This window comes from Microcaecilia unicolor, chromosome 3 (assembly GCF_901765095.1).
Source record: "Microcaecilia unicolor chromosome 3, aMicUni1.1, whole genome shotgun sequence".
NCBI classification, from domain to species: domain Eukaryota; kingdom Metazoa; phylum Chordata; class Amphibia; order Gymnophiona; family Siphonopidae; genus Microcaecilia; species Microcaecilia unicolor.
The window spans coordinates 259,543,605-259,569,128 of record NC_044033.1 but is presented as its reverse complement, the minus strand read 5'-3'; the positions used below and the strand labels follow the sequence as shown (position 1 = coordinate 259,569,128).

General features: G+C 46.6%; 1 protein-coding gene across 1 annotated transcript in view; it reads right to left on the bottom strand.

Annotated features, from left to right (window-relative positions):
- Positions 1-25,524, bottom strand: part of ADGB (androglobin) — a 738,031-nt gene that overhangs the window by 614,748 nt on the left and 97,759 nt on the right. The window contains exon 4 of the mRNA XM_030198035.1: positions 11,556-11,627. Within this exon, the coding sequence (XP_030053895.1) occupies positions 11,556-11,627 (72 nt within the window). The remainder of the gene's footprint in view (positions 1-11,555; positions 11,628-25,524) is intronic.

The window sequence follows — 25,524 nt, the reverse complement described above, 5'->3', positions numbered from 1 at the left end:
CATCCCTACATCCATGGCAGAGAGCCTGGATGCCATATCAAATGTATCATAGGTGCCCCTAGCTAGATACATCCTGCACTCCAGCTGCTTCATGGCCACCTGGTAAAGCTCTGTGGGAAAGAGTCCATGAGACTAAGCATAGTGGAGGAGTGGCCTAGTGGTTAGGGTGGTGGACTTTGGTCCTGGGGAACTGAGGAACTGAGTTCGATTCCCAGCCCAGGCACCTCCTTGTGACTCTGGGCAAGTCACTTAACCCTCCATTGCCCAATGTAAGCCGCATTGAGCCTGCCATGAGTGGGATAGCGTGGGGTACAAATGTAAAAAAAAAACTGCATGTCAAAGATTTCAAGTAAAGGCTCATGTATTTTTATTTTTTGTTACATTTGTACCCCGTGCTTTCCCACTCATGGCAGGCTCAATGCGGTGGGCAATGGAGGGTTAAGTGAATTGCCCAGAGTCACAAGGAGCTGCCTGGGCTGGGAATCGAACTCAGTTCCTCAGGACCAAAGTCCACCACCCTAACCACTAGGCCACTCCTCAACTCCGTAGAGCTGGTAGGTCTGGATGCAGACAATGAGCATTAAGGTCTGATAAAGCTTTCTCCAAAATGAGTTCAAAGTCTTGGCATCTCTATTTGGGGAAGCCACGGCTTGAGTTCTGGAACTCTTGGTTCATCTGAGGGTGAATTCAACTACCAAAGAGTGGTGAGGCAATTTGCCCTTTCAAATCTAGGAGCCTTTTAGATAAGATATTGCATATCCACTTTCTTTGGTATGACCTGCACTAGAGGGGAGATTCCCAGTTCTTCATCAGTACATTCTTAATGGAACTGTGACCCCTTCCTTGGGAGGAGATTCATAATCCAAGACTGATAGCATCTCAGCCCTAGGCTCCTCCTCAGTTTCCAACTTAAATGGGATAACAGATGCCATCTCCTTTACAAAACCGGTGAAACAGAGAACCTGAAGTGGGGATTTACACCTTTCTTGTGGCAGGGAAGGAAAAGATGGGATACAATAGGACTCCTCCTCTGAGAAGTAATGTGAATTCTCGTCTGAATCCCATGAACAGTCCAGATCAGACTCCTCAAAGTACTCTGGATGGACTGAATGAGTCTGTGCCTGCCCCAGCTCAGTGGGATCCTGCCCATGCCCCAAAGGGCACCATGGTACAGCCCTACCCTCAGACTATGGAGAAGCTTTCTCTCCCGATGTCGAAGGCGGTACTGCATGGGTCAACGTCGATGTCTGCTGAGGTGCTGGCATTGAAGACCAGTCCACAGGCAGAATCTGGGCCCCAGGAAGATAAGGCTGAGGCACAGCTGGTGCAAGTGCCCTCGATGCCTGAGCGGAGTGCAGCTGGAACATCTGCACAATCTCTTCCCAGAGAATAGCCCGGTACCATTTGTCAAGGACAGACATCGGCAAAGCTGGGGAGCCGGTTCACAGACAGCCTGGAGAAGTGTCTGTGATGAGTTGGAAGTAGTAACCTAACTGCCTGGAGACTAGCACACTGGCACTTCCACTAAAGAGAGGGAGTGGTTCTCTCAGTGCCAGCGCTTCTTGGGTATTGGCAACTCTGATGCCTCGGCGTTCCCAGCACCACACTTTTTTTTTCCATTTTATTTATAAGAATTTACATATTTTACAAGAACACTCTTGAACAAAAAGATACAATATCTCGTGGAAATAGAGATAGAAAATCTTATACAGGAAATAAAAAACGTAACTAATACAAATCCATATCTCTTCTTTATATATCAGACTGAAAACTAAGACAACCTGTAACAACAGAATTGTATCTAAAGTCCACAACTGGAGAAGAGCAAGGCACAATTCAAAGAAACATTGTTGACAGAAACTAAAAAGCAGAAAGCCCAAACCAAGCAATTAATACATTATGGAACAGATGTAATAGGTACTGAAGTAAAAGGAGGGAGGGTAGAGGTCAGCTTAGGGTCCAAAAAAGTCACTAAATGGGCCGGTTCAAAAAACATATTTTACTGACTGAATCTTAATCACACATGTACAGGAAAATTTAAGCCAAAATATAGCTCCTAATTGCAAAACACGTGGGCGCAATTTAAAAAAAAGATTGACGTCTTTACAGGGTTTGTCTGGAGACATCAGGATAAACTCTAACCTTATAACTTAAGAATAAATCTTGTCCATGATGAAAAAACATCTTCAGAATCCAATCATGATTTGGTTGCAGCACAAAATCTACAATCAAAGTAGTAGCCTGGGTCCCAATGGTTTTAGGTTCAGAGTATCAAAAGGAACCTCAGACCCCTCTGTTATCATCTGATCCAAAGTTTTATTTATATAAGGCAAAGCGAATGCTACATACCTGTAGAAGGTATTCTCCGAGGACAGCAGGCTGATTGTTCTCACTGATGGGTGACGTCCACGGCAGCCCCTCCAATCGGAAACTTCACTAGCAAAGTCCTTTGCTAGCCCTCGCGCGCCCGCGCGCACCGCGCATGCGCGGCCGTCTTCCCGCCCGAAACCGGCTCGAGCCGGCCAGTCCAGTATGTAGCAAGACAATACACTTCAAGGGAAGACACAACTCCAAAGGGGAGGCGGGCGGGTTTGTGAGAACAATCAGCCTGCTGTCCTCGGAGAATACCTTCTACAGGTATGTAGCATTCGCTTTCTCCGAGGACAAGCAGGCTGCTTGTTCTCACTGATGGGGTATCCCTAGCCCCCAGGCTCACTCAAAACAACAACATTGGTCAATTGGGCCTCGCAACGGCGAGGACATAACTGAGATTGACCTAAAAAATTTACCAACTAACTGAGAGTGTAGCCTGGAACAGAACAAACAGGGCCCTCGGGGGGTGGAGTTGGATCCTAAAGCCCAAACAGGTTCTGAAGAACTGACTGCCCGAACCGACTGTCACGTCGGGTATCCTGCTGCAGGCAGTAATGAGATGTGAATGTGTGGACAGATGACCACGTCGCAGCTTTGCAAATTTCCTCCATGGTGGCTGACTTCAAGTGGGCTACCGACGCTGCCATGGCTCTAACATTATGAGCCGTGACATGACCCTCAAGAGCCAGCCCAGCCTGGGCGTAAGTGAAGGAAATGCAATCTGCTAGCCAATTGGATATGGTGCGTTTCCCTACAGCCACTCCCCTCTTGTTGGGATCAAAAGAAACAAACAATTGGGCGGACTGTCTGTGGGGCTGTGTCCGCTCCAGATAGAAGGCCAATGCTCTCTTGCAGTCCAATGTGTGCAGCTGACGTTCAGCAGGGCAGGAATGAGGACGGGGAAAGAATGTTGGCAAGACAATTGACTGGTTCAGATGGAACTCCGACACAACCTTTGGCAGAAACTTAGGGTGAGTGCGGAGGACTACTCTGTTGTGATGAAATTTGGTGTAAGGGGCCTGGGCTACCAGGGCCTGAAGCTCACTGACTCTACGAGCCGAGGTAACTGCCACCAAGAAAATGACCTTCCAGGTCAAGTACTTCGGATGGCAGGAATTCAGTGGCTCGAAAGGAGGTTTCATCAGCTGGGTGAGAACGACATTGAGATCCCATGACACTGTAGGAGGCTTGACAGGGGGCTTTGACAAAAGCAAACCTCTCATGAAGCGAACAACTAAAGGCTGTCCTGAGATCGGCTTACCTTCCACTTGGTAATGGTATGCACTGATTGCACTAAGGTGAACCCTTACGGAGTTGGTCTTCAGACCAGACTCAGACAAGTGGAGAAGGTATTCAAGCAGGGTCTGTGTAGGACAAGAGCGAGGATCTAGGGCCTTGCTGTCACACCAGACGGCAAACCTCCTCCAATGAAAGAAGTAACTTCTCTTAGTGGAGTCTTTCCTGGAAGCAAGCAAGATGCGGGAGACACCCTCTGGCAGACCCAAAGAGGCAAAGTCTACGCCCTCAACATCCAGGCCGTGAGAGCCAGGGACTGGAGGTTGGGATGCAGAAGAGCCCCTTCGTCCTGCGTGATGAGGGTCGGAAAACACTCCAATCTCCACGGTTCTTCGGAGGATAACTCCAGAAGAAGAGGGAACCAGATCTGACGCGGCCAAAAGGGAGCAATCAGAATCATGGTGCCTCGGTCTTGCTTGAGTTTCAACAAAGTCTTCCCCACCAGAGGAATGGGAGGATAAGCATACAGCAGACCTTCCCCCCAATCCAGGAGGAAGGCATCCGACGCCAGTCTGCCGTGGGCCTGAAGCCTGGAACAGAACTGAGGGACCTTGTGGTTCACTTGAGATGCGAAGAGATCCACCAGGGGGGTGCCCCACGCCTGGAAGATCTGTCGCACCACACGGGAATTGAGCGACCACTCGTGAGGTTGCATAATCCTGCTCAACCTGTCGGCCAGACTGTTGTTTACGCCTGCCAGATATGTGGCTTGGAGCACCATGCCTTGACGGCGAGCCCAGAGCCACATGCTGACGGCTTCCTGACACAGGGGGCGAGATCCGGTGCCCCCCTGCTTGTTGACATAGTACATGGCAACCTGATTGTCTGTCTGAATTTGGATAATTTGATGGGACAGCCGATCTCTGAAAGCCTTCAGAGCGTTCCAGATCGCTCGCAACTCCAGAAGATTGATCTGTAGATCGCTTTCTTGGAGGGACCACCTTCCTTGGGTGTGAAGCCCATCGACATGAGCTCCCCATCCCAGGAGAGACGCATCCGTGGTCAGCACTTTTTGAGGCTGAGGAATTTGGAAGGGACGTCCCAGAGTCAAATTGGAGCAAATCGTCCACCAATACAGGGATTCGAGAAAACTCGTGGACAGGTGGATCACGTCCTCTAGACCCCCGGCGGCCTGATACCACTGGGAGGCTAGGGTCCATTGAGCAGATCTCATGTGAAGGCGGGCCATGGGAGTCACATGAACTGTGGAAGCCATGTGGCCCAGCAATCTCAACATCTGCCGAGCTGTGATCTGCTGGGACGCTCGCACCCGCGAGACGAGGGACAACAAGTTGTTGGCCCTCGCCTCTGGGAGATAGGCGCGAGCCGTCCGAGAATCCAGCAGGGCTCCGATGAATTCGAGTTTCTGCACTGGGAGAAGATGGGACTTTGGGTAATTTATCACAAACCCCAGTAGCTCCAGGAGGCGAATAGTCATCTGCATGGACTGCAGGGCTCCTGCCTCGGAAGTGTTCTTCACCAGCCAATCGTCGAGATATGGGAACACGTGCACTCCCAGCCTGCGAAGCGCCGCTGCTACCACAGCTAGGCACTTTGTGAACACCCTGGGCGCAGAGGCGAGCCCAAAGGGTAGCACACAGTACTGGAAGTGGCGTGCGCCCAGCTGAAATCGCAGATACTGTCTGTGAGCTGGCAGTATCGGGATGTGTGTGTAGGCATCCTTCAAGTCCAGAGAGCATAGCCAATCGTTTTGCTGAATCATGGGGAGAAGGGTGCCCAGGGAAAGCATCCTGAACTTTTCTTTTACGAGATATTTGTTCAGGGCCCTTAGGTCTAGGATGGGACGCATCCCCCCTGTTTTCTTTTCCACAAGGAAGTACCTGGAATAGAACCCCAGCCCTTCTTGCCCGGATGGCACGGGCTCGACCGCATTGGCGCTGAGAAGGGCGGAGAGTTCCTCTGCAAGTACCTGCTTGTGCTGGAAGCTGTAGGATTGAGCTCCCGGTGGACAATTTGGAGGTTGAGAGGCCAAATTGAGGGTGTATCCTTGCCGGACTATTTGGAGAACCCACTGATCGGAGGTTATGAGAGGCCACCTTTGGTGAAAAGCTTTCAACCTCCCTCCGACAGGCAGGTCGCCCGGCACTGACACTTGGATGTCGGCTATGCTCTGCTGGAGCCAGTCAAAAGCTCGCCCCTTGCTTTTGCTGGGGAGCCGCGGGGCCTTGCTGATTCGCACGCTGCTGACGAGAGCGAGCGCGCTGGGGCTTAGCCTGGGCCGCAGGCTGTCGGGAAGGAGGATTGTACCTACGCTTGCCAGAAGTATAGGGAACAGTCTTCCTTCCCCCGAAAAATCGTCTACCTGTAGAGGTAGAAGCTGAAGGCTGCCGGCGGGCGAACTTGTCGAATGCGGTGTCCCGCTGGTGCAGAGACTCTACCACCTGCTCGACTTTTTCGCCAAAAATGTTATCCGCACGGCAAGGCAAGTCCGTAATCCGCTGCTGGATTCTATTCTCCAGGTCGGCGGCACGCAGCCATGAGAGCCTGCGCATCACCACACCTTGAGCAGCGGCCCTGGACGCAACATCAAAAGTGTCATAAACTCCTCTGGCCAGGAATTTTCTGCACGCCTTCAGCTGCCTGACCACCTCCTGAAAAGGCTTGGCTTGCTCAGGGGGAAGAGCATCAACCAAGCCCGCCAACTGCCGCACATTATTCCGCATGTGTATGCTCGTGTAGAGCTGGTAAGACTGGATCTTGGACACGAGCATAGAGGAATGGTAGGCCTTCCTCCCAAAGGAGTCTAAGGTTCTAGCGTCCTTGCCCGGGGGCGCCGAAGCATGTTCCCTAGAACTCTTAGCCTTCTTTAGGGCCAAATCCACAACTCCAGAGTCATGAGGCAACTGAGTGCGCATCAGCTCTGGGTCCCCATGGATCCGGTACTGGGACTCGATCTTCTTGGGAATGTGGGGATTAGTTAATGGCTTGGTCCAGTTCGCAAGCAATGTCTTCTTCAGGACATGGTGCAAGGGAACAGTGGACGCTTCCTTAGGTGGAGAAGGATAGTCCAGGAGCTCAAACATTTCAGCCCTGGGCTCGTCCTCCACAACCACCGGGAAGGGGATGGCCGTAGACATCTCCCGGACAAAGGAGGCAAAAGACAGACTCTCGGGAGGAGAAAGCTGTCTCTCAGGAGAGGGAGTGGGATCAGACGGAAGACCCTCAGACTCCTCGTCAGAGAAATATCTGGGATCTTCCTCTTCCTCCCACGAGGCCTCACCCTCGGTGTCAGACACAAGTTCACGGACCTGTGTCTGCAACCTCGCCCTGCTCGACTCCGTGGAACCCCGTCCACGATGGGGGCGTCGAGAGGTAGACTCCCTCGCCCGCATCGGCGAAGCTCCCTCCGCCGACGTAGTCGGGGAGCCTTCCTGGGAGGTGGCCGCGGTCGGTACCGCACGCGGTACCGACGTCGGGGACCTCAACCTGGGCGATGGGCCAGCCGGCGCCACGCTCGACGGTACCGGTGGCGCAAGCACCGCCGGTACCGGAGGGGTAGGGCGCAACAGCTCTCCCAGAATCTCTGGGAGAACGGCCCGGAGGCTCTCGTTTAGAGCGGCTGCAGAGAAAGGCTGAGAGGTCGATGCAGGCGTCGACGTCAGTACCTGTTCCGGGCGTGGAGGCTGTTCCGGGCTGTCCAGAGCGGAGCGCATCGACACCTCCTGAACAGAGGGTGAGCGGTCCTCTCGGTGCCGATGCCTGCTGGGTGCCGAATCCCTCGGCGACCCAGAGCTCTCGGTGCCGACACGGGGAGGAGACCGGTGTCGATGCTTCTTCGATTTCTTCCGAAGCATGTCACCGGAGCTCCCCGGCACCGACGAGGAGGACGTCGAATCCATCCGTCGCTTCCTCGGGGCCGAGACTGAAGAAGGTCGATCTCGGGGGGGCTGTACCGCAGGAGCCCTCAGGGTAGGCGGAGACCCACCCGAGGGCTCACCGCCACCAGCAGGGGAATGGACAGCCCTCACCTGCACTCCACCCGATGCACCACCGTCCGACGACATCAGCAGACGAGGTCCTGGTACCACCGACGTCGATGCAGCTATCCGATGTCTCGGCGCCGATGCAGAGGCCCGATGCCTCGATGCACTCGATGCAGGGGCGGCCGAGGAAGATGGTCTGGACGCTGACGACGTCGATGCACTCGAAGATCCCGGTGCCGATGCCGACGAAGAGCCCGAGAACAACACGTTCCACTGGGCTAGTCTCGCTACCTGAGTCCGCCTTTGAAGCAGGGAACACAGACTGCAGTTCTGAGGGCGGTGCTCGGCCCCCAGACACTGAAGACACGACGAGTGTCGATCAGTGAGCGAGATAACCCGGGCGCACTGGGTGCACTTCTTGAAGCCGCTGGAAGGCTTCGATGTCATGGGCGGAAAAATCACGCCGGCGAAATCAAAAGCCGAAATGGCGAAATTTGAAGCACCAAATTTAGAGGGAGAAAAAATCTCGACCGAGGCCGAAAAGAGGCCTACCCCGACGACGAAAGAAAACTTACCGGGGCAAAAAAGCTGGAAGTACGGGGAGGATTTACACGAAACCCGGCGGGGGGTTTCCGGAGCACTTCCCGACTAGTGACAAAGCTTTCCCGAAGGAAAAAAACACGTTCAAAACAAATTGGACGCGCGAGGTCGACTTTCCGGGGCTCGACACGGCGAAAACACGACCGTACCGAGTGCGGACAAAAGAAGACTGGCCGGCTCGAGCCGGTTTCGGGCGGGAAGACGGCCGCGCATGCGCGGTGCGCGCGGGCGCGCGAGGGCTAGCAAAGGACTTTGCTAGTGAAGTTTCCGATTGGAGGGGCTGCCGTGGACGTCACCCATCAGTGAGAACAAGCAGCCTGCTTGTCCTCGGAGAACAAGTAATATATTTTAGATAGAGGGGGGTATGATTGTTCTAGTATTTTCAATATTTCAGTAATATATCTTTTAAAGGTAATTAAAAGGCAACAGCAAGTAACTTAGAAAAATTAGTAAAATGCAATGTCTTCATTCTTTGCTGATTTTTAAATTTTCTATTTTCCTTTGCAATGCTAAATTCTCCTTAATCAATGCATATCGTCCCACCTGAAGTTTCACATTATCAGACAATAGATGAACCAAATGTCTGCACCTTTGACTCCAAATTTGCTACTTTACCAGGTAGTAATTGGGTATGAATCACTAAGGTTGAGATTTTTGTTAAAAAAAGAAGTCTTCAGTCTCACCAGGGTTTCCCATATCGATTCCAGTGTAATCACAAATGGTTTTTCAGGCAACAAAGATTGAGTAGTCTCAATACTTCTCCCAGACACCTCCCTCACATCTGCTCCAGACATTCGAGCGGAATCTCTAGCACCACTTCCTTATGCTGCTATTCTCGGCAATTGACTGCTTTGGTCTACCCCTGCTCCCAGGATTGGGAAATCCTCTTTCGGGCTGAATGAGATGTCTCCCTCATGCGGATGGAGCACTTCACCTCCCGCTTCAGTGTCATGCTTGGAACCGCAAAGCAATCAATCGGCCCCACCAAAATTTTAACAGGAGCCACAGGGTAAGTTCTCTGTTTCCCCCTTCATTTAGGCATCAAGTTTAAGGCAAAAAATGATATAAACTCTCAAAGTTTGGGTGGGAGAGAGGAGCGATCACTGACATTTCCTGCTAAGACGCCATCTTGCCCTCCCCCACCAGCACCACACTTTGAAGAGGACCAATCCTGATGCTTCATATGCTTCCCTAGATGTTTGGCATTACAGTCCCTCGATGCTGACAAGGAAAATATTGAACCCGTACTCGTCCTCAATGTCGGGTCCAATGCTGACCGGTCCCGGGGCCTGTTATCACTGCCTGATGTTTAGAAAGGTGGAGACCTCGTCGATGCCGGTGCACTCCCAGTGGCTGATGCAGTCTGGGAGCCATCAAGGCTGATGCTTCCGGTGCCAATTTCAATGGACCAGACTTCAAGGAGCCAAAAAGTTTCTCCTGCTGGAACCTGATGCACTGTGTCCTCAACTGCGTATACAAAAACCAAACTGGTGGTGAGGTCCTAAGCACCCAATGTACTAACTGTGTAGGCCCGTCATAAAAATCACCAATTACACTGCATGCAACTCATGAAGCCACTGGGGGTTTTCTTAGACATTGAGAAAAAAATTTTAACCAAATTAATTTTTCACAATCCTCTTGTGATTTAACAACTTTGAATAACTTTGTGTCATCAGCCAATGTAATTACCTCACTAGTTACTCCCATTTCTAGATCATTTTTTTTTTACTTTTATTGAAAATAAGCACCATTACAGCAACAATAATTTCACAAACGACATCAGAACAGCAAATATCGTTAGCATGTTGCTACACAGCTAATGGACAAAAACACCCATTCTAGATCATTTATAAATATGTTAAAAAGCTGCGGTCCCAGCACAGACCCCTGGGGAACTCCACTATCTACCCTTCTCCATTGAGAATACTGACCATTTAACCCTACTCTCTGTTTTCTGTCTTTTAACCAGTTTTTAATCCACAATAAAACACTACCTCCTATCTTATGACTCCAATTTCCTCTGAAGTCTTTCATGAGATACTATGTCAAATGCCTTTTGAAAATCCAGATACACAGTATCGACCTGCTCATCTTTATCCATGTTTGTTCACCCCTTCAAAGAAATGTAATAGATTGGTGAGGCAAGATTTCCCTTCACTAAATCCATGTTGGCTTTGTCTCATTTTAATTCATGCTTTTGAATATGCTCTATAATTTTGTTCTTTATAATAGTCTGTACCATTTTGCCCGGCACCAAAGTCAGGCTCACCGGTTTATAATTTCCCGGATCACATCTGGAACCTTTTTTTTTTTAAATCGGTGTTACATTGATCACCCTCTAATTTTCCGGTGCCATGCTTGATTTTAAAGATAAATTACATATTACTAACAATAGTTCTGCAAGTTGATTTTCAATTCTATCAGTACTCTGGGATGAATACCATCCAGTCCAGGCAATTTGCTACTCTTCAAGTTGTCAAATTGCACCAGTACATCTTCCAGGTTTATAGAGATTTCATTCAGTTTCTTTGACTTAACAGCTTTGAATACCATTTCTGGCACTGGTATCGCTCAAATCTTCGGTGAAGACCAAAGCAAAGAATTCATTTAATCTTTCCGTTATGGCTTTGTCTTCCTTGAGTGTCTCTTTTACCCCTGGTCATCTAGCTCTCAAACTGATTCTTTTGCCAGCTTCTTGCTTTTAATATACCTAAAAAAAATTACTATATGTTTTTGCTTTTTTTTTCAAAGTCCCTCTTTGCCTCCTTATCAGCACTTTGCAGTTGACTTGCCATTCCTTATGCTGTTTCTTACTATTTTCAGTCGGATCCCTCTTCCATTTTCTGATAGCATCCTTCACCTCACTTTTTAACTATGCCGGTGCACATAAATTCTAATGCATGTTGCCAAAAAGAGGGCATGGCCATGGGCCTGGAGTGGGCGGTTTGTGGGCGTTCCAAAAATTTACACACAGGGTTATAGAATACACCTGCTCTGCGCCTAACTTAGGCACTGGAATTTACACCAAGTTTTACTTAGCGTAAATGAATGCGCCTACAGTTAGATGCAGGCATGGCCACTAGGCATATTCTATAAACCCGCCTAGTTGTAGTCTATAAACCATGCCTAGGCTTGAATTCTTTTGGCACTGATTTTTCAGGTGCCATATATAGAATCTAGTCCTGTATGCACTATGGAAACCTGCATGTATTTTTGGCCAGATTTTAGTCAGGCAATTATCTAGGTTATGAAAAATGCCCTTTCTCATTTTTTTGCAATGAGCATTTATGAACAGTGCATTCAAATTATTCTTCCTGATCCAAGACACATTTTTTTACATACCTCACAAGAAAATAAATGTCTGTTTGCTGATATAAGGTCGAACGAGGTGTCATCTTTCACTACCACAGGAGTCTGAAAGGAAAAAAAATGCTTAAGGCTGATATTCAAGCAATTTTCAAGAGGTTTGCTTTTGCGGTATTCCTGACAGGAATAAATGCTATTTATTCTCATGCTGCAAAAAGATATTTAAGGTACCTCAAGTTATAGACAAATCTGTACAGCAAAGATTTATGCAAACAGGTTGTGGAAAGGGCCACACTAGTTACTCTGGGGCCAATAATTAACACATTGTTAGGGTAATTCTATAAGGAAGCACTAAAACTAGGCAACACATCAACACATGCACATGCCACACTTGCGCATGTAATTAATAGTTATACAGATATATTCCGTAAGTACCTATATATCTTCAAAAGTGAAAAATCTGCAGGGGAGTGTACCTCCCAAATGTAGGCATAAGCAATTACACCAGCTTTACGGCTGGCATAAGTTCTTGCACCTAACGATATGCACGCATATGTTATGCTAGTATTCTATAAAGGAAAATAGGTGGCTTATTTTTGTTTATAGAATAAGATCTATACAGATGCTCTTTACGTGCCCTTTAAAGAATTACCCTCTGTATGCTGATAAACACATTTTTACATGCGTTTCCTCTGAACAGCTTGCTTAGTGTTACCCCACATTAAAAAGGGGGGGGCAAGAACAGGTGGAGAAAACAAAGTATGTGCGGGGATTGTATATTAAAATTTCCACATGAACTTTCTAGTGTGCATTTTGCATCTGCTTCAATAAAAGTATAAAGTACATGTGAGTGTTGGGGGTGGAGTATAATTTTATGCCAGGGCAGCTATGTGAAAAGTCCATAAAAGTGCCTATTTTATGCCTAAAGACAATCAAACCCAAATATCACAGTTATCTAAACACATAGGGAAACTCTAACAAACATGCAAAACCTTTATATGTTTCAGTAAATTCATATCTCAGCAATGTGAGCTGTTTGCAATGCAATCCTATATAATAATTCTCACCTCCAACATTCTGAGGCTGCCTGGAACCGTGGATCATGTTGGAGTAGATAATAGTGATGTCACACAACCCACACCAGATTGGCCAGTAGAAGGGAGAGGGGCGGAGCCAGAATACAGGGAGCAGCGAATCAGCACAACACGGGGAATGCACAGCAGCAGGAACAGAAGCCTCTCTCACACAGTCACTCTCACATACACTCTCTCAAACATACACAAGCAGAGGAAAACCTTGCTAGCGCCCGTTTCCTTTCAAACAGAAACGGGCCTTTTTTACTAGTTTTATAATAAGTTTGATGACTTCTTGAGCTTTCTGAGATAGATGGATAAGTGTCCTGTTTTTAGTGATTTTAGCTCTAAAAGACTACTTTGGATCCCTGATGCAGTCAGAGTAAAACATGTTCATGTTGGGCTTTGAATATGTTTAAACCGCACGATATCCCTGATATTTTAGTGGCCAATTGTGGTTTCCAAACTCGCACTGAAAATCGGCAGATATCCAGTTATATCAGGTAATATAACCAGCTATCCGCTAATTGGCAATATTCAGTGGGAGACAGCTAGCTATCTCCCACTGAATATCGCCAGTACCATTTAACTGGCCAGGTGTCTTTCCTGGATGATTAAATGGTTTTGAATATTAGGGGAAATGTACTTTTACATTTCCTTAGGAATTTGATGGACTTTTATGTGTAATTTCATGAAGTTTTAATGTAATTTATTTGCCTTTCTTTTATCACTCTTGGTGGTCCTTTTAGTAAGGTGAGCTAATGGATTTAGTGTGCACTGATTAGCGTGTGCTAAATGATAAAACACCCAGTATACTTCTATGGGCATCTTATCATTTAGCGCTTGCTAATTATTAGCGCACACTAAATCTTTTAGCACACCCTAGTAAAAGGACCTCTTGGTTTGTTGTTGTTTCTTGCTGTTGTGTGATACTTTTATTGTCTTTTTTGCTATCCTTTGTACTCTATACATGTACACATGTATTTTACAAAATATACTTGTATACTGGAACTCTGTCCCTGCTTTCCTAAACTACAACCCTAGGTCTGCTTATATGCAGCATGCAAATAAATATGTGCCATCTCGTTGGCACATGTACTTGTATATAATTAGTCATTCAATCTCTACCTAGTACTTGCTAAAGAATACAATTCCAATATCTACGTATAGCAAGTGAAACTCTTTCAAATACGTTTTTTACTACGTTTTTTAAGTTGGGAGGAAGAAAAGCCTTCAGATGCTCAGCACTCTCATATACCACTTCCAATGTGAAGGCATTCACATTGAAAGTGGTATTAGAGGGAGTTTCACTTGCTATACGTAGATATTGGAATTATATAATTAGTCATGTAATTTCATAAGCACCATTTTCCGCCTGCAAGACAGGCTTTACACATAGAAAATGCCGTCTAAAATTACCCTTATAATGAAGGCAATTTCTAAAACCCATTTACTTGAGTGAATGAGAAGTCTGAAAATTGCCCACCTTCTGAGTAGGTAAAAGTATGCACTGATGGTTTTTTGACTTAGTGAAACTGTCAGGGCCTATTGTTTTGCTTTGATTGAGGCCGCTCTTTATCAGCTCCCAGAAGCTGCTGCCCTAAGCAATCAGTCTGCCCAACGTTTAAACCAGCCCTGCTAACCTGCAAGTATGCGTGAGAATTCCTGGCTTGCTGCTCAAAGCCAGAAATAAGCAGTGCGGAGTGGCGGTAGTCCATTTATTTGCCTGATGGGGCTCCACATCCCTGCCAGCAAAGTTATGCCTAGCATGCCCGCAAGGGGGGGGGGGGAGAGGAATGTGTAGCCCTCCTAGTCCACCTCGCCCCCCCCAAATTGCAAGGCTGGATATGCCTGGCTGTAAATCAGCAAACAATTGTGTTACAGAATCTGTTTCCCTCTAGGTCAGTACAGTGGGTTTCTGGTGAGTTTTGGAGGGCTCACAGTTTCCACTACAAGTTTAACAGGTAGAGGGAGCTATGGGCCTGGGTCCACCTGTCTGCAGTGCAAAGCACCCATCACTAGACTACTCCAGGGACCTGCATGCTGCTCTAATGGACCTCAGTATAACATCTGAGGCTGGCATAGAGGCTGGTAAGTAATGCTTTTAATCACATTTTTGGGGGGTGGAAGGGGGTTAGTTACCATTGTGGGAGTAAGGGGAGGTCATCCCTGATTCCCCCCAGTGGTCATCTGGTCATTTAGGGCACTTTTTAATGGCTTATTCATTAATAAAACAGGTCTAGACCAAAACATCCAACTATAGCCCTGGATGTTTTTGTTTTGTTCCATTACAGCAGAAAAACGTCCAAATGTTAGGAACACCCAAATCCCACCCAACACACCCCCTTGTAGTTTGAATGCACTTCTGATGGACTTCATAGAAAAATGTCTAAAAATTGGTTTCAACAATACCAATTTGGATGTTTTTGTGAGAAAAACATCAAAACGCAGATTTATGCCACTTTTTGGACATATTTCTCTTTTGAAAATGCGCCCCAAAATTACATAGGTTACTATCCAGCTTATTTTCAAAGGAGATCGCCAGCCATCTTCCGACACAAATCGGGAGATGGCCGGCGATCTCCTGAACCCGGCCAAATCGGTATAATCGAAAGCCGATTTTGGCCAGCGCCAACTGCTTTCCGTCGCAGAGCTGGCCAAACTTCAAGGGGGCGTGTCGGTAGGGTAGCGAAGGCGGGACAGGGCGGGATGGGGGCGTGCTCACAAGATGGCCGGCTTCGCCCGATAATGGAATAAAGAAAGCTGGCCCTGACGAGCATTTTGCTGGCTTCACTTGGTCTGGTTTTTTTCAGGACCAAGCTTTAAAAAGGTGTCCCAACTGACCAAATGACCACCGGAGGAAATTGGGGATGACCTCCCCGTACTCCCCCAGTGGTCACCAACCCCCTCCCACCCCCTCAAAAAAATATATATATATTTTTTGCCAGCCTCTATGCCAGCCTCAAATGTCATACCCAGCTCCCTGACAGAAGTATACAGGTCCCTGGAGCAGTATTTAGTGGGTGCAGTGCACTTCAGGCAGGTGGACCCAGGCCCATCCCTACCTGTTACACTTGTGGTGGTAAATGTTAAGCCCTTCAAAAACCCCTCAAACCCACTGTACCCACATATAGGTGCCCCCTTCATCCCTAAGGGCTATGGTAGTGGTGTACAGTTGTGGGGACTGGGTTTTGGGGGGAATTTGAGGGGCTCAGCACCCAAGGTAAGGGAGCTATGCACCTGGGAGCTATTAAAGAGGTCCACTGCAGTGCCCCCTAGGGTGCCTGGTTGGTGTCCTGGCATGTCAGGGGGACCAGTGCACTACAAATGCTGGCTCCTCCCATGACCAAATGCCTTGGATTTGGCCGGATTTGAGATCGCTGGCATTAGTTTCCATTATCGGCGAACACCGATGCCGGCCATCTCAAACCCGGCTATCTCTGACATTTGGCCGGCCCCAACTGTATTATCGAAACGAAAGATGGCCGGCCATCTTTTCGATAATATGGTTTGGGACTGCTCTTTGCAGCGCCGACCAAATAGATGGCTGGCCATCTATTTGGTCGGCGCCGTTCGATTATACCCCTCTATGTAACTTTGTAAGTTTATGTGATTTGAAAAATGAGCACCATAGAGGGGCATAATCGAAAGGGACGCCCAAGTTCTGTTGAGGACGTCCTCACAAAACGTCCCGATGGAGGGGCGGGGAAACCCGTATTATCGAAACAAGATGGACGTCCATCTTTTGTTTCGATAAGTTTATGTGATTTGAAAATGAGCACCATAGAGGGGCATAATCGAAAGGGATGCCCAAGTTCTGTTGAGGACGTCCTCACAAAACGTCCCGATGGAGGGGCAGGGAAACCCGTATTATCGAAACAAGATGGACGTCCATCTTTCGTTTCGATAATATGGTCGGGGACGCCCAAATCTTGAAATTTAGGTCATCCTTAAAGATCCCTAGACTTGGTCATTTCTGATTTTCGGCGATAATGGAAACCAAGGACGCCCATCTCAGAAACGACCAAATGCAAGCCCTTTGGTCATGGGAGGAGCCAGCATTCATAGTGCACTGGTCCCCCTGACATGCCAGGACACCAACCAGGCACTCTAGGGGGCACTGAGTGCACTTCAGAAATTGCTCCCAAGTACATAGCTCCCTTACCTTTAGCGGCATAATCGAAAGAGAAGGACGCCCATCTTCTGTCACACATCGGGAGATGGGCGTCCTTCTCTCAGGGTCGCCCAAATTGGCATAATCGAAAGTCGATTTTGGGCGTCCTCAACTGCTTTCTGTCTCGGGGACGACCAAAGTTCAAGGGGCCGTGTCCGCAGTGTACCGAAGGCAGGATGGGGGCCTGGTTAAGAGATGGACGTCCTCGGCCGATAATGGAAAAAAGAAGGGCATCTCTGACGAGCATTTGGCTGACTTTACTTGGTCCAATTTTTTCACGACCAAGCCTCGAAAAGGTGCCCGAACTGACCAGATGACCACCAGAGGGAATGGGGGATGACCTCCCCTTACTTCCCCAGTGGTCACCAACCCCCTCCCACCCTCAAAAAAAATTTAAAATATTTTTTACAGCCTCTATGCCAGCCTCAAATGTCATACCCAGCTCCATCACAGCAGTATGCAGGTCCCTGGAGCAGATTTTAGTGGGTGCGGTGCACTTCAGGCAGGTGGACCCTGGCCCATCCCCATAGGCGCCCGGTATCGAAGGCTTGGGGAGGCTAAGCCTCCCCGCCGTAGCGAGCCAGCTCCTCCCCCTCCCTCCGGATCCGGTCCCGGTCCCTCATGTCACCGACCTGACTCTTCTTCTTCGGTGCTGTCAGCGCTAACTCTCCCCCGCTACGCTGGCGCTGCCGGCGTTCGCGCTTTAAAAATGGCCACCGAGACTTCCAGAGGCGGCCTCGCGAGACTTCTGCTGAAGTCTTGGAGGCCGCCCTGTAAGTCTCGGCGGCCATTTTGAAGCGCGAACGCTGGCAGCGCCAGCGCAGCGGGGGAGAGTTAGCGCTGACAGCTCAGAAGAGTCAGTTTGGTGATGTGAGTGGACCGGATCCGGAGGGAGGGAGAGGAATTCGCCGAACAACTCGGGAGGGGGTGGCAGGGGAGAGAAGGGTGTCGCTGGGCATTTGTGGAAGGAGGGGAGAGAAGGGTCGCTGGGTATAATAGGTGCATGCAGGGCAGGGGAGAGGGAGGATCACTACTGGACATGGGTGGATGGAGGGCAGGGGAGAGGAGGGGAGAGAGAAAAAATGCTGGACATGGATGGAGGGGAGGGAAGAGTGAGGAAGGAGATGAGATGAGGGAAAAGAAAGAGAGGAGAAAAACTGCACATGGATGAAGAAAATAGGCAGAAGCTGAGGACCAGAAATGAAGAAGAAAGGAGGAAAGGAAAGAAAGAAATGGAAAGGAAGCCCTGGAAACGGAGGTAAGAGGACAGATAGCAGCAGAATCGGATACTGGGCCAGCATGATTAGAAAAACAAAGTCACCAGACAACAAAGGTAAAAAAAATCATTTTATTTTCATTTTAGTGTTTGGAATATGTCCACTTTGAGAATCAGGTGCTCAACATTAAAAGTTTATATTTATTTACTTATTTATGGCATTTTATCCCACATTAAATATGAATTAGGGTGTTTTGTGGCTCTACATGAGAATTGTGATGATATGATCCCTTGTTTCATATTGTTGACGGTCTGCATTTTCCGTATGGGTGGTATATTGGTGTATTAGGTTCTGCCCAGTGTAATATTTATGGTACAGTAAGGTTCTGAGTGTGTTTTTGCACAAAATTGTGCATAGTGTTTTGCAGTTGAGCGATTGTGGTTAGTATATGCTTTGAGCAACCACTTTATTCTTTGACATATGATACATATCTAATATCTATATTTAATAAAAAGTATTAATTGTGACTTTTATTTTTATTTATTTATTTTTTCTGTGCGTTATCAGACAATTATGGATTTAAGCTCCACCCCTAACCCCGCCCCCTTTAGCCTCCCCAAACAGTTGGGCCACCGACCGCTTATGCCCATCCCCCCCTACCTGTTACACTTGTGGTAGTAAATGTGAGCCCTCCAAAACCCACCCAAAACCCACTGTACCCACATGTAGGTGCCCCCCTTTCACCCCTTAGGGCTATGGTAGTGGTGTACAGTTGTGGGGAATGAGTTTTGGGGGGGGGGGGGTTTGGGGGGCTCAGCACACAAGGAGGGGCATTTTCAAATGGGGATGCCCATCTCTAAGGGCGCCCATCTCTGAGGACGTCCCCGCTATACCAGCTGGTGCAAGTGCACAGTTACACCAGCCAGCGTGGATGCATGGTTACACCAGCTTGCTCTAGGGCATAGTTTATTCAGCTGCCTCTAACGCATAATTGTACCGGCTAGCTCTAGTGCATAGTTGCAGTAGCTAGTTTGACCTCTTAGTTCTAGTAAGTCAAATTAGTACATAGCTGCACCAGATATCTCTAATGCACAGCGGCATTCTCTAGTGTGCAGCTACTCCGGCAAGCTCTAATGCACAGATCTGTGAGATAGTAATGTAGTAACTTAGTAAACGACAGCAAATAAAACCCTGAGTGCCTAACAGCCACACTCATTATCAATTCATGATTAAACCAACAATGAATGTGATATAAAATACTTAATCTTGGTCTTTCTTTGGCATTCTGGGACATCAACCGTAGAAATCTGACTGGCACTGTCCTTACAATGCAAACACTGGAGTTTCCATCAAAGCCCACTCCTGCCTATCCAAATCTATCTTGTCATTTGCAGGACACAGACCATAAAAGTCTGCCCAGCACTGTCCTCACATTTCAATTACTGGAGTTGACGTTGAAGCCGTCTCCAGCTCATCCTAAACCAAACTGCCATATATGAGACACAGACCATACAAGTCTGCCTGGCACTGACCTTAGTTTCACAGCTAGAGTCACCATCAAAGCACCATTCAACATATCAACACACATGCTGCCATTTTTTGTTTTTTTATACCATTCATTTTCTAATTACAGATACTCTGTGTTCAACCCACGCCTTTTTGTATTCCGTCACATTTTTGTCTCCACCACCTACCTCTGGAGGGTATTCCAGGTGTCAACTACCTTCTCCACAAAAAAAATTCCCTGTTTAAATACTTGAAGGTATTAATATAGAAACAAATAATTTCCAGAGAAGGGAATATGGTAAAACTAGAGGACATGAATTGAGGTTGTGTGGTGGTAGACTTAGCAGTAATGTCAGAAAATATTTTAAATAAATAATTAAGGGGTCCTTTCATTAACTGCAGGAAGAAGGGCCCTGTGGCAGCAGTGGGGACTATTTTCCCGTGTGCCACGGCCCTTTATACCACAATGGGTAAAAAGCCCCTAAAAAAATGGCCATGTGGTATAGGATTACTCTTACTGTGTGGCCATGTGGGAAGGAGTACTTATTACGAAGTAACCAATGGTAACTGAACATAAATAAAAGTCCCACAAAAATTGAAATGAACCAAGAAGTGGGAAATGAGGGAAGGCTGGACAAACCACAAGTTCAACAGATAAAATTTACTGCATAAAAACAAATGTCAAGACTCGACACGGCACCGTGTTTTGGCATAAAAAGTGCCTGTTTCAGGAGTCTACAAGTAAAAATTTGAAACGCAAATAACTATCAGAAATGTAAAATATGTAAAAAACTTAAGAATAAAAGGTAACGATACAACGAACATAAATAATTCTTACATTAAATATATATATATATATATATATAGACATTAATAATACATATATGATCAAAGTATCAAAAATGTGGTGAAATTAACATTTAAAATTAGAATTAAAGTTGGAAGTAATCAGTGGTTAGTAAACCGAAGATAATAAACAATATTACCTTACTGAAATGCTTATGTAAAGAAAAAATGAATGTGAGTTCTAAAACAGTAATCAAGAAGTATTAAAACACTGGCATGATAAAAGGAATGTATAAGTAAAAAAAAAAACTGACCTGATGGTACAGAAATGAAAATGAGATTATGCAGCTGAATGGGTCAAACAAAAAAGAAGGGAAAAAAACGTATACAGATGTAATGGTGAAATAGGCAGTACTGAAATATGCACATACAAAATGTGAATCTGAGCCAAAATATCTCAGTAAGTGTATAAATCAAGCTATCTTAGTGCATATATGAAAAACGGAGAAAAGGCATACCTTTAAAAAGACCATGCATGCATGACTGATGCACTACAGAAAAATGTATGGTAGTTCATGCCTAATACTTCTGTAACTGAAAAGAAAAAAATAACAAATTTAGTCATGAATCAATTTAAAAAAAAGAAGAAGACTGGAACAAAAGACAAGCCCCTAATATTGTGATGCAAAAAGAGAAAGGTGACTGAAAGTGCTTGAATGGTGCAGATAAAACATTCTCCTAAAATACATATAAAAGATAATGAAAAAAGTGGTGACAAAAAAGTAACAAGCAACACACAATAGATCCTGCTAAATGGTGGACGTAAAAGAAAATAGAAGGTGTATTGAGGATGAAAACAGTTTGTTTCAGCAGAAAATGATGATGAAATAACAAAAAGAAGTGAGCGCGCTATGCTACATAAGTACATAAGTATTGCCATACTGGGAAAGACCAAAGGTCCATCAAGCCCAGCATCCTGTTTCCAACAGTGGCCAATCCAGGTCACAAATAGCTGGGCAAGATCCCAAAAAAGTAGAAAACATTTTATACTGCTTATCCCAGAAATAGTGGATTTTCCCCAAGTCCATTTAATAATGGTCTATGGACTTTTCCTTTAGGAAGCCGTTCAAACCTTTTTTAAACTCCGCTAAGCTAACCGCCTTTACCACATTCTCTGGCAACGAATTCCAGAGTTTAATTACAAGTTGAGTGAAGAAAAAGTTTCTCTGATTTGTTTTCGTTTTAAATTTCCTACATTGTAGCTTCATCGCATGCCCCCTAGTGTCACGCCTATGGTCGTGACCCCTCTCAGGCTTACCTTCTTTCTGGCGGTCAGCTTCTAAGCTGGCTTTTGTCTGTTCTTCCTGAGTTAGCTTTGTCTCTGTCTCTGTGTGCTGGCTGCTTCCAGCATGGCTCTGATTTCTCCACTGTGTTGCACCTGTGTATGTTGAGCCACTCTATGCTTCAGTATGCTTTCTGCCTGCTTCTTAGTTTGTGCTCCCCTCGCCCTCTGGTGGCCAGAACCAGTGGCTGCCATAGACTGTCTTGCTGTCCCTACCCGTTCCAGGCTTCAGCCCAGTCTGTTCCGGATCTTCCAGGCTGCCAGACTTGTCTTTCTTGTTTGTGCCTGAACAGCAGCCGTAGTTGCCTTGAGATTGCTGCAGCTGAGCCTCAGGTGCTGATGGGCTTTATTAATCACCTAGAAACTTCTGTGTTTGCCTTTGCATCGTCTAAGGTCCCTGGTATGTGGGTGTGCCCTGTGCACTTCTGCCTAGTCCAGTTTTATTCTGAATTCTTGCCTGGTTCTTGTTTGTTTGTGTGTAGTTAGCTTTGGTTTTATTGTTTAGTTCCTAGTCTTGTTTCTGGTCTGCATTTCCTTGTCTTGTGTCTGTGTTCTTTATTAGTGGCTGCTTGGCAGCTTTTAGTCCTGACTCCCTCCTGTCTGTGTTTCTGTCTTAGTGGCTGCCTGGCAGCTTGTAATCTTGACTGTTGTGTGTTTCCTGCTGGTATCCAGTTCCTGCCCAGTCCGGTAAGCCCTGCCGGCCGCCTGCACCCAGGGGCTCAACTCCTGGGGAAGGATGGTCAAATGCAGGTAAAGCCTTGCTCCAGTCCTGTGTTCCAGTCCAAGTGTTCTTGTCCAGTGTGTTCCTGCTTTGCTTATCCCTGTCTGCAGTCCCTGCTTTGTGTGTGTGTTAGTCCAGTGCTGGTTGGGGTGGTTTTGCCTGCCACTGCCGCTCCTTGGCAGCGGCCCAAGGGCTCACAAACCTAGTTCCTGCTTTGAGACCTGACACCTAGTCCTAGTATTTTTAAAAAGTGTAATCAGACGCTTCACATCTATCCGTTCAACTCCACTCATTATTTTATAGACCTCTATCATATCTCCCCTCAGCCGCCTTTTCTTCAAGCTGAAGAGCCCTAGCCGCTTTAGCCTTTCCTCATAGGGAAGTCATCCCATCTCCATTATCATTTTCGTCGCCCTTCTCTGTACCTTTTCTAATTCCACTATATCTTTTTTGAGATGCGGCGACCAGAATTGAACACAATATTCGAGGTGCAGTGGCACCATGGAGCGATACAAAGGCATTATAACATCCTCATTTTTGTTTTCCATTCCTTTCCTAATAATACCTAACATTCTATTTGCTTTCTTAGCCGCAGCAGCACACTGAGAAGAGGGTTTCAACATATAATTAACCACAACACCTAGATCCCTTTCTTGGTCTGTGACTCCTAACGTGGAACCTTGCATAACGAAGCTATAATTTAGGTTCCTCTTTCCCACGTGCATCACCTTGCACTTGCTCACATTAAACGTCATCTGCCATTTAGATGCCCAGTCTCAGTCTCGTAAGGTCCTCTTGTAATTTTTCACAATCCTCCCGCGATTTAACGACTTTGAATAACTTTGTGTCATCAGCAAATTTAATTACCTCACTAGTTACTCCCATCTCTAGGTCATTTATAAATATGTTAAAAAGCAGCGGTCCCAGCACAGATCCCTGGGGAACCCCACTAACTACCCTTCTCCATTGAGAATACTGACCATTTAACCCTACTCTCTGTTTTCTATCTTTTAAACAGTTTTTAATCCACAATAGAACACTACTGTCACGATCTCTGGCTTCTCTGACACTGGGATAAACGTGAGCCCTTGGGCTACTGCCATAAAGCAGCAGCAGCAGGCAAAACCCCCCAACCATAACTGGATTACCAAACAAACAAAGACAGGAGCTGCAGATGCAGACAAACAAGGCAAGAACACACAGGGCTAGAGATTGGAGAGGAACTAAGCTATAGGCAAGCAAAGCTGGAAAGACAGGACTGGACCAACTGGACTTCACCTGTGGTGGCCGCCGTTCCCCAGAGGTTGAGCCCCTAGGTGCGGGCGGCCTGCAGGACTTCAGGATTCCACACCAGACACACGGTACAGGAACAAGCTAGACTGAAGCAGAGTTAGGGTTCAGAGGGGAAAGGAATAAACATGAGAGGCAAAGCAGAATACTAGGCTAGGACTCACAGACAAATAACACAACACTAGGCAGAAAACAGACAGACTAAGGAACAGGGACTGAAAGCTGTCAAACAGCCACTAGGAGAGATACAATCAATATGCTAAAAGCTAAACTACACACAGACTGAACAGGAACCAGGCAAGACAAACAGACAAGAAACAAGACTAGGAAGTAATAAAACTTAAGCTAACCAACACAGACTCAACAAGAACCAGACAAGGAATTCAGACAAGAAGCTAAACTAGGCAAAAGTGCAACAGAGCACATCAACTCACCCAGAGACCTTTGGCAATGCAAAGGCAAAGTAGCAAAGCCTACAGGTGCTTAATAAAGACCATCACCTGCTGAGGCTTAGCTGCAGGAATCCCAAGACAAGTACGGGTGCTGCTTATGGACAAACAAGGCAAGCCATTCTGGCAGACAGGAAGATCCGGCCCTGACCGGCCTCTGACACAGGCTTGGGAAACAGCAACAGCTAGTCTATAGCAGTCACTGGTACTGGCTACCAGAGGGCGAGGGGAGCACAAACCAGGAAAACAGTCATAATCATGACAACTACCTCCTATCCCATGACTCTCCTTCCTCTGGAGTCTTTCATGAGGTACTTTGTCAAACGCCTTCTGAAAATCTATATACACAATATCAAGCGGCTCACCCTTATCCACATGTTTGTTCACCCCTTCAAAGTAATGTAGTAGATTGGTGAGGCAAGATTTCCCGTCACTAAATCCATGTTGACTTGGTCTCATTAATCCATGCTTTTCAATATGCTCTGCAATTTTGTTCTTAATAATAGTCTCTACCATTTTGCCCAGCACCGACGTCAGACTCACCGGTCTAAAATTTCTCGGATCTCCTCTGGAACCTTTTTTAAAAAATCGGCGTTACATTGGCCACCCTCCAATCTTGCAGTACCACGCTCAATTTTAAGGATAAATTACATATTACTAACAATAGCTCTGCAAGCTCATTTTTCAGTTCTATCAGTACTAAATGCGGTGAAATATACTTTAAATTGTAACTTAGCTTGAATCTTCTTGATATCGACAGTCCTTATTCTCTTCCATAATGTCCAATAATCCAAAGCCCAACAGGAGAACCCTGTTTCGCCACCACCGGGCTGTTTCAAGGGCTAGAAATACTTTCAAATTCCAAGCTTCAAACGTTCACCACCATATTGCCTCTTCTTGGCGTCTTTAAACATCGAGTGGCTTCCCTTCCATATATACACACACGTCATTTCCCACAACGTCATTTCCCACTATGACGTCGATATTCAGCAAAGGGCTACAGTGTTATCACGCATCGAGAGGATCCCATTCATAAAAAAGCTTTCCACTCTATCAATATATTTAGACCTTTCGGGATTACAGATTGTAATGTATAAATCCAACGTTTTATCCACATATTTTCATAATTATACGTGAATTTACACCTGCAATACAGGGTTTTAAAGAGTAATTGAAATCACCCATTATTATAACGTTGCCCAATTTGCTAGCTTTCCTAAAATCTGTAAACATTTCTTCATCTGTTTTTTCATCCTCTCCTGGTGGATAGTAGTACATAGTAACATAGTAACATAGTCGATGACGGCAGAAAAAGACCTGCACGGTCCATCCAGTCTGCCCAACAAGACAACTCATGTGTGCTACTTTTGTATATACCCTACTTTGATTTGTACCTGTGCTCTTCAGGGCACAGACCGTATAAGTCTGCCCAGCACTAGCCCCGCCT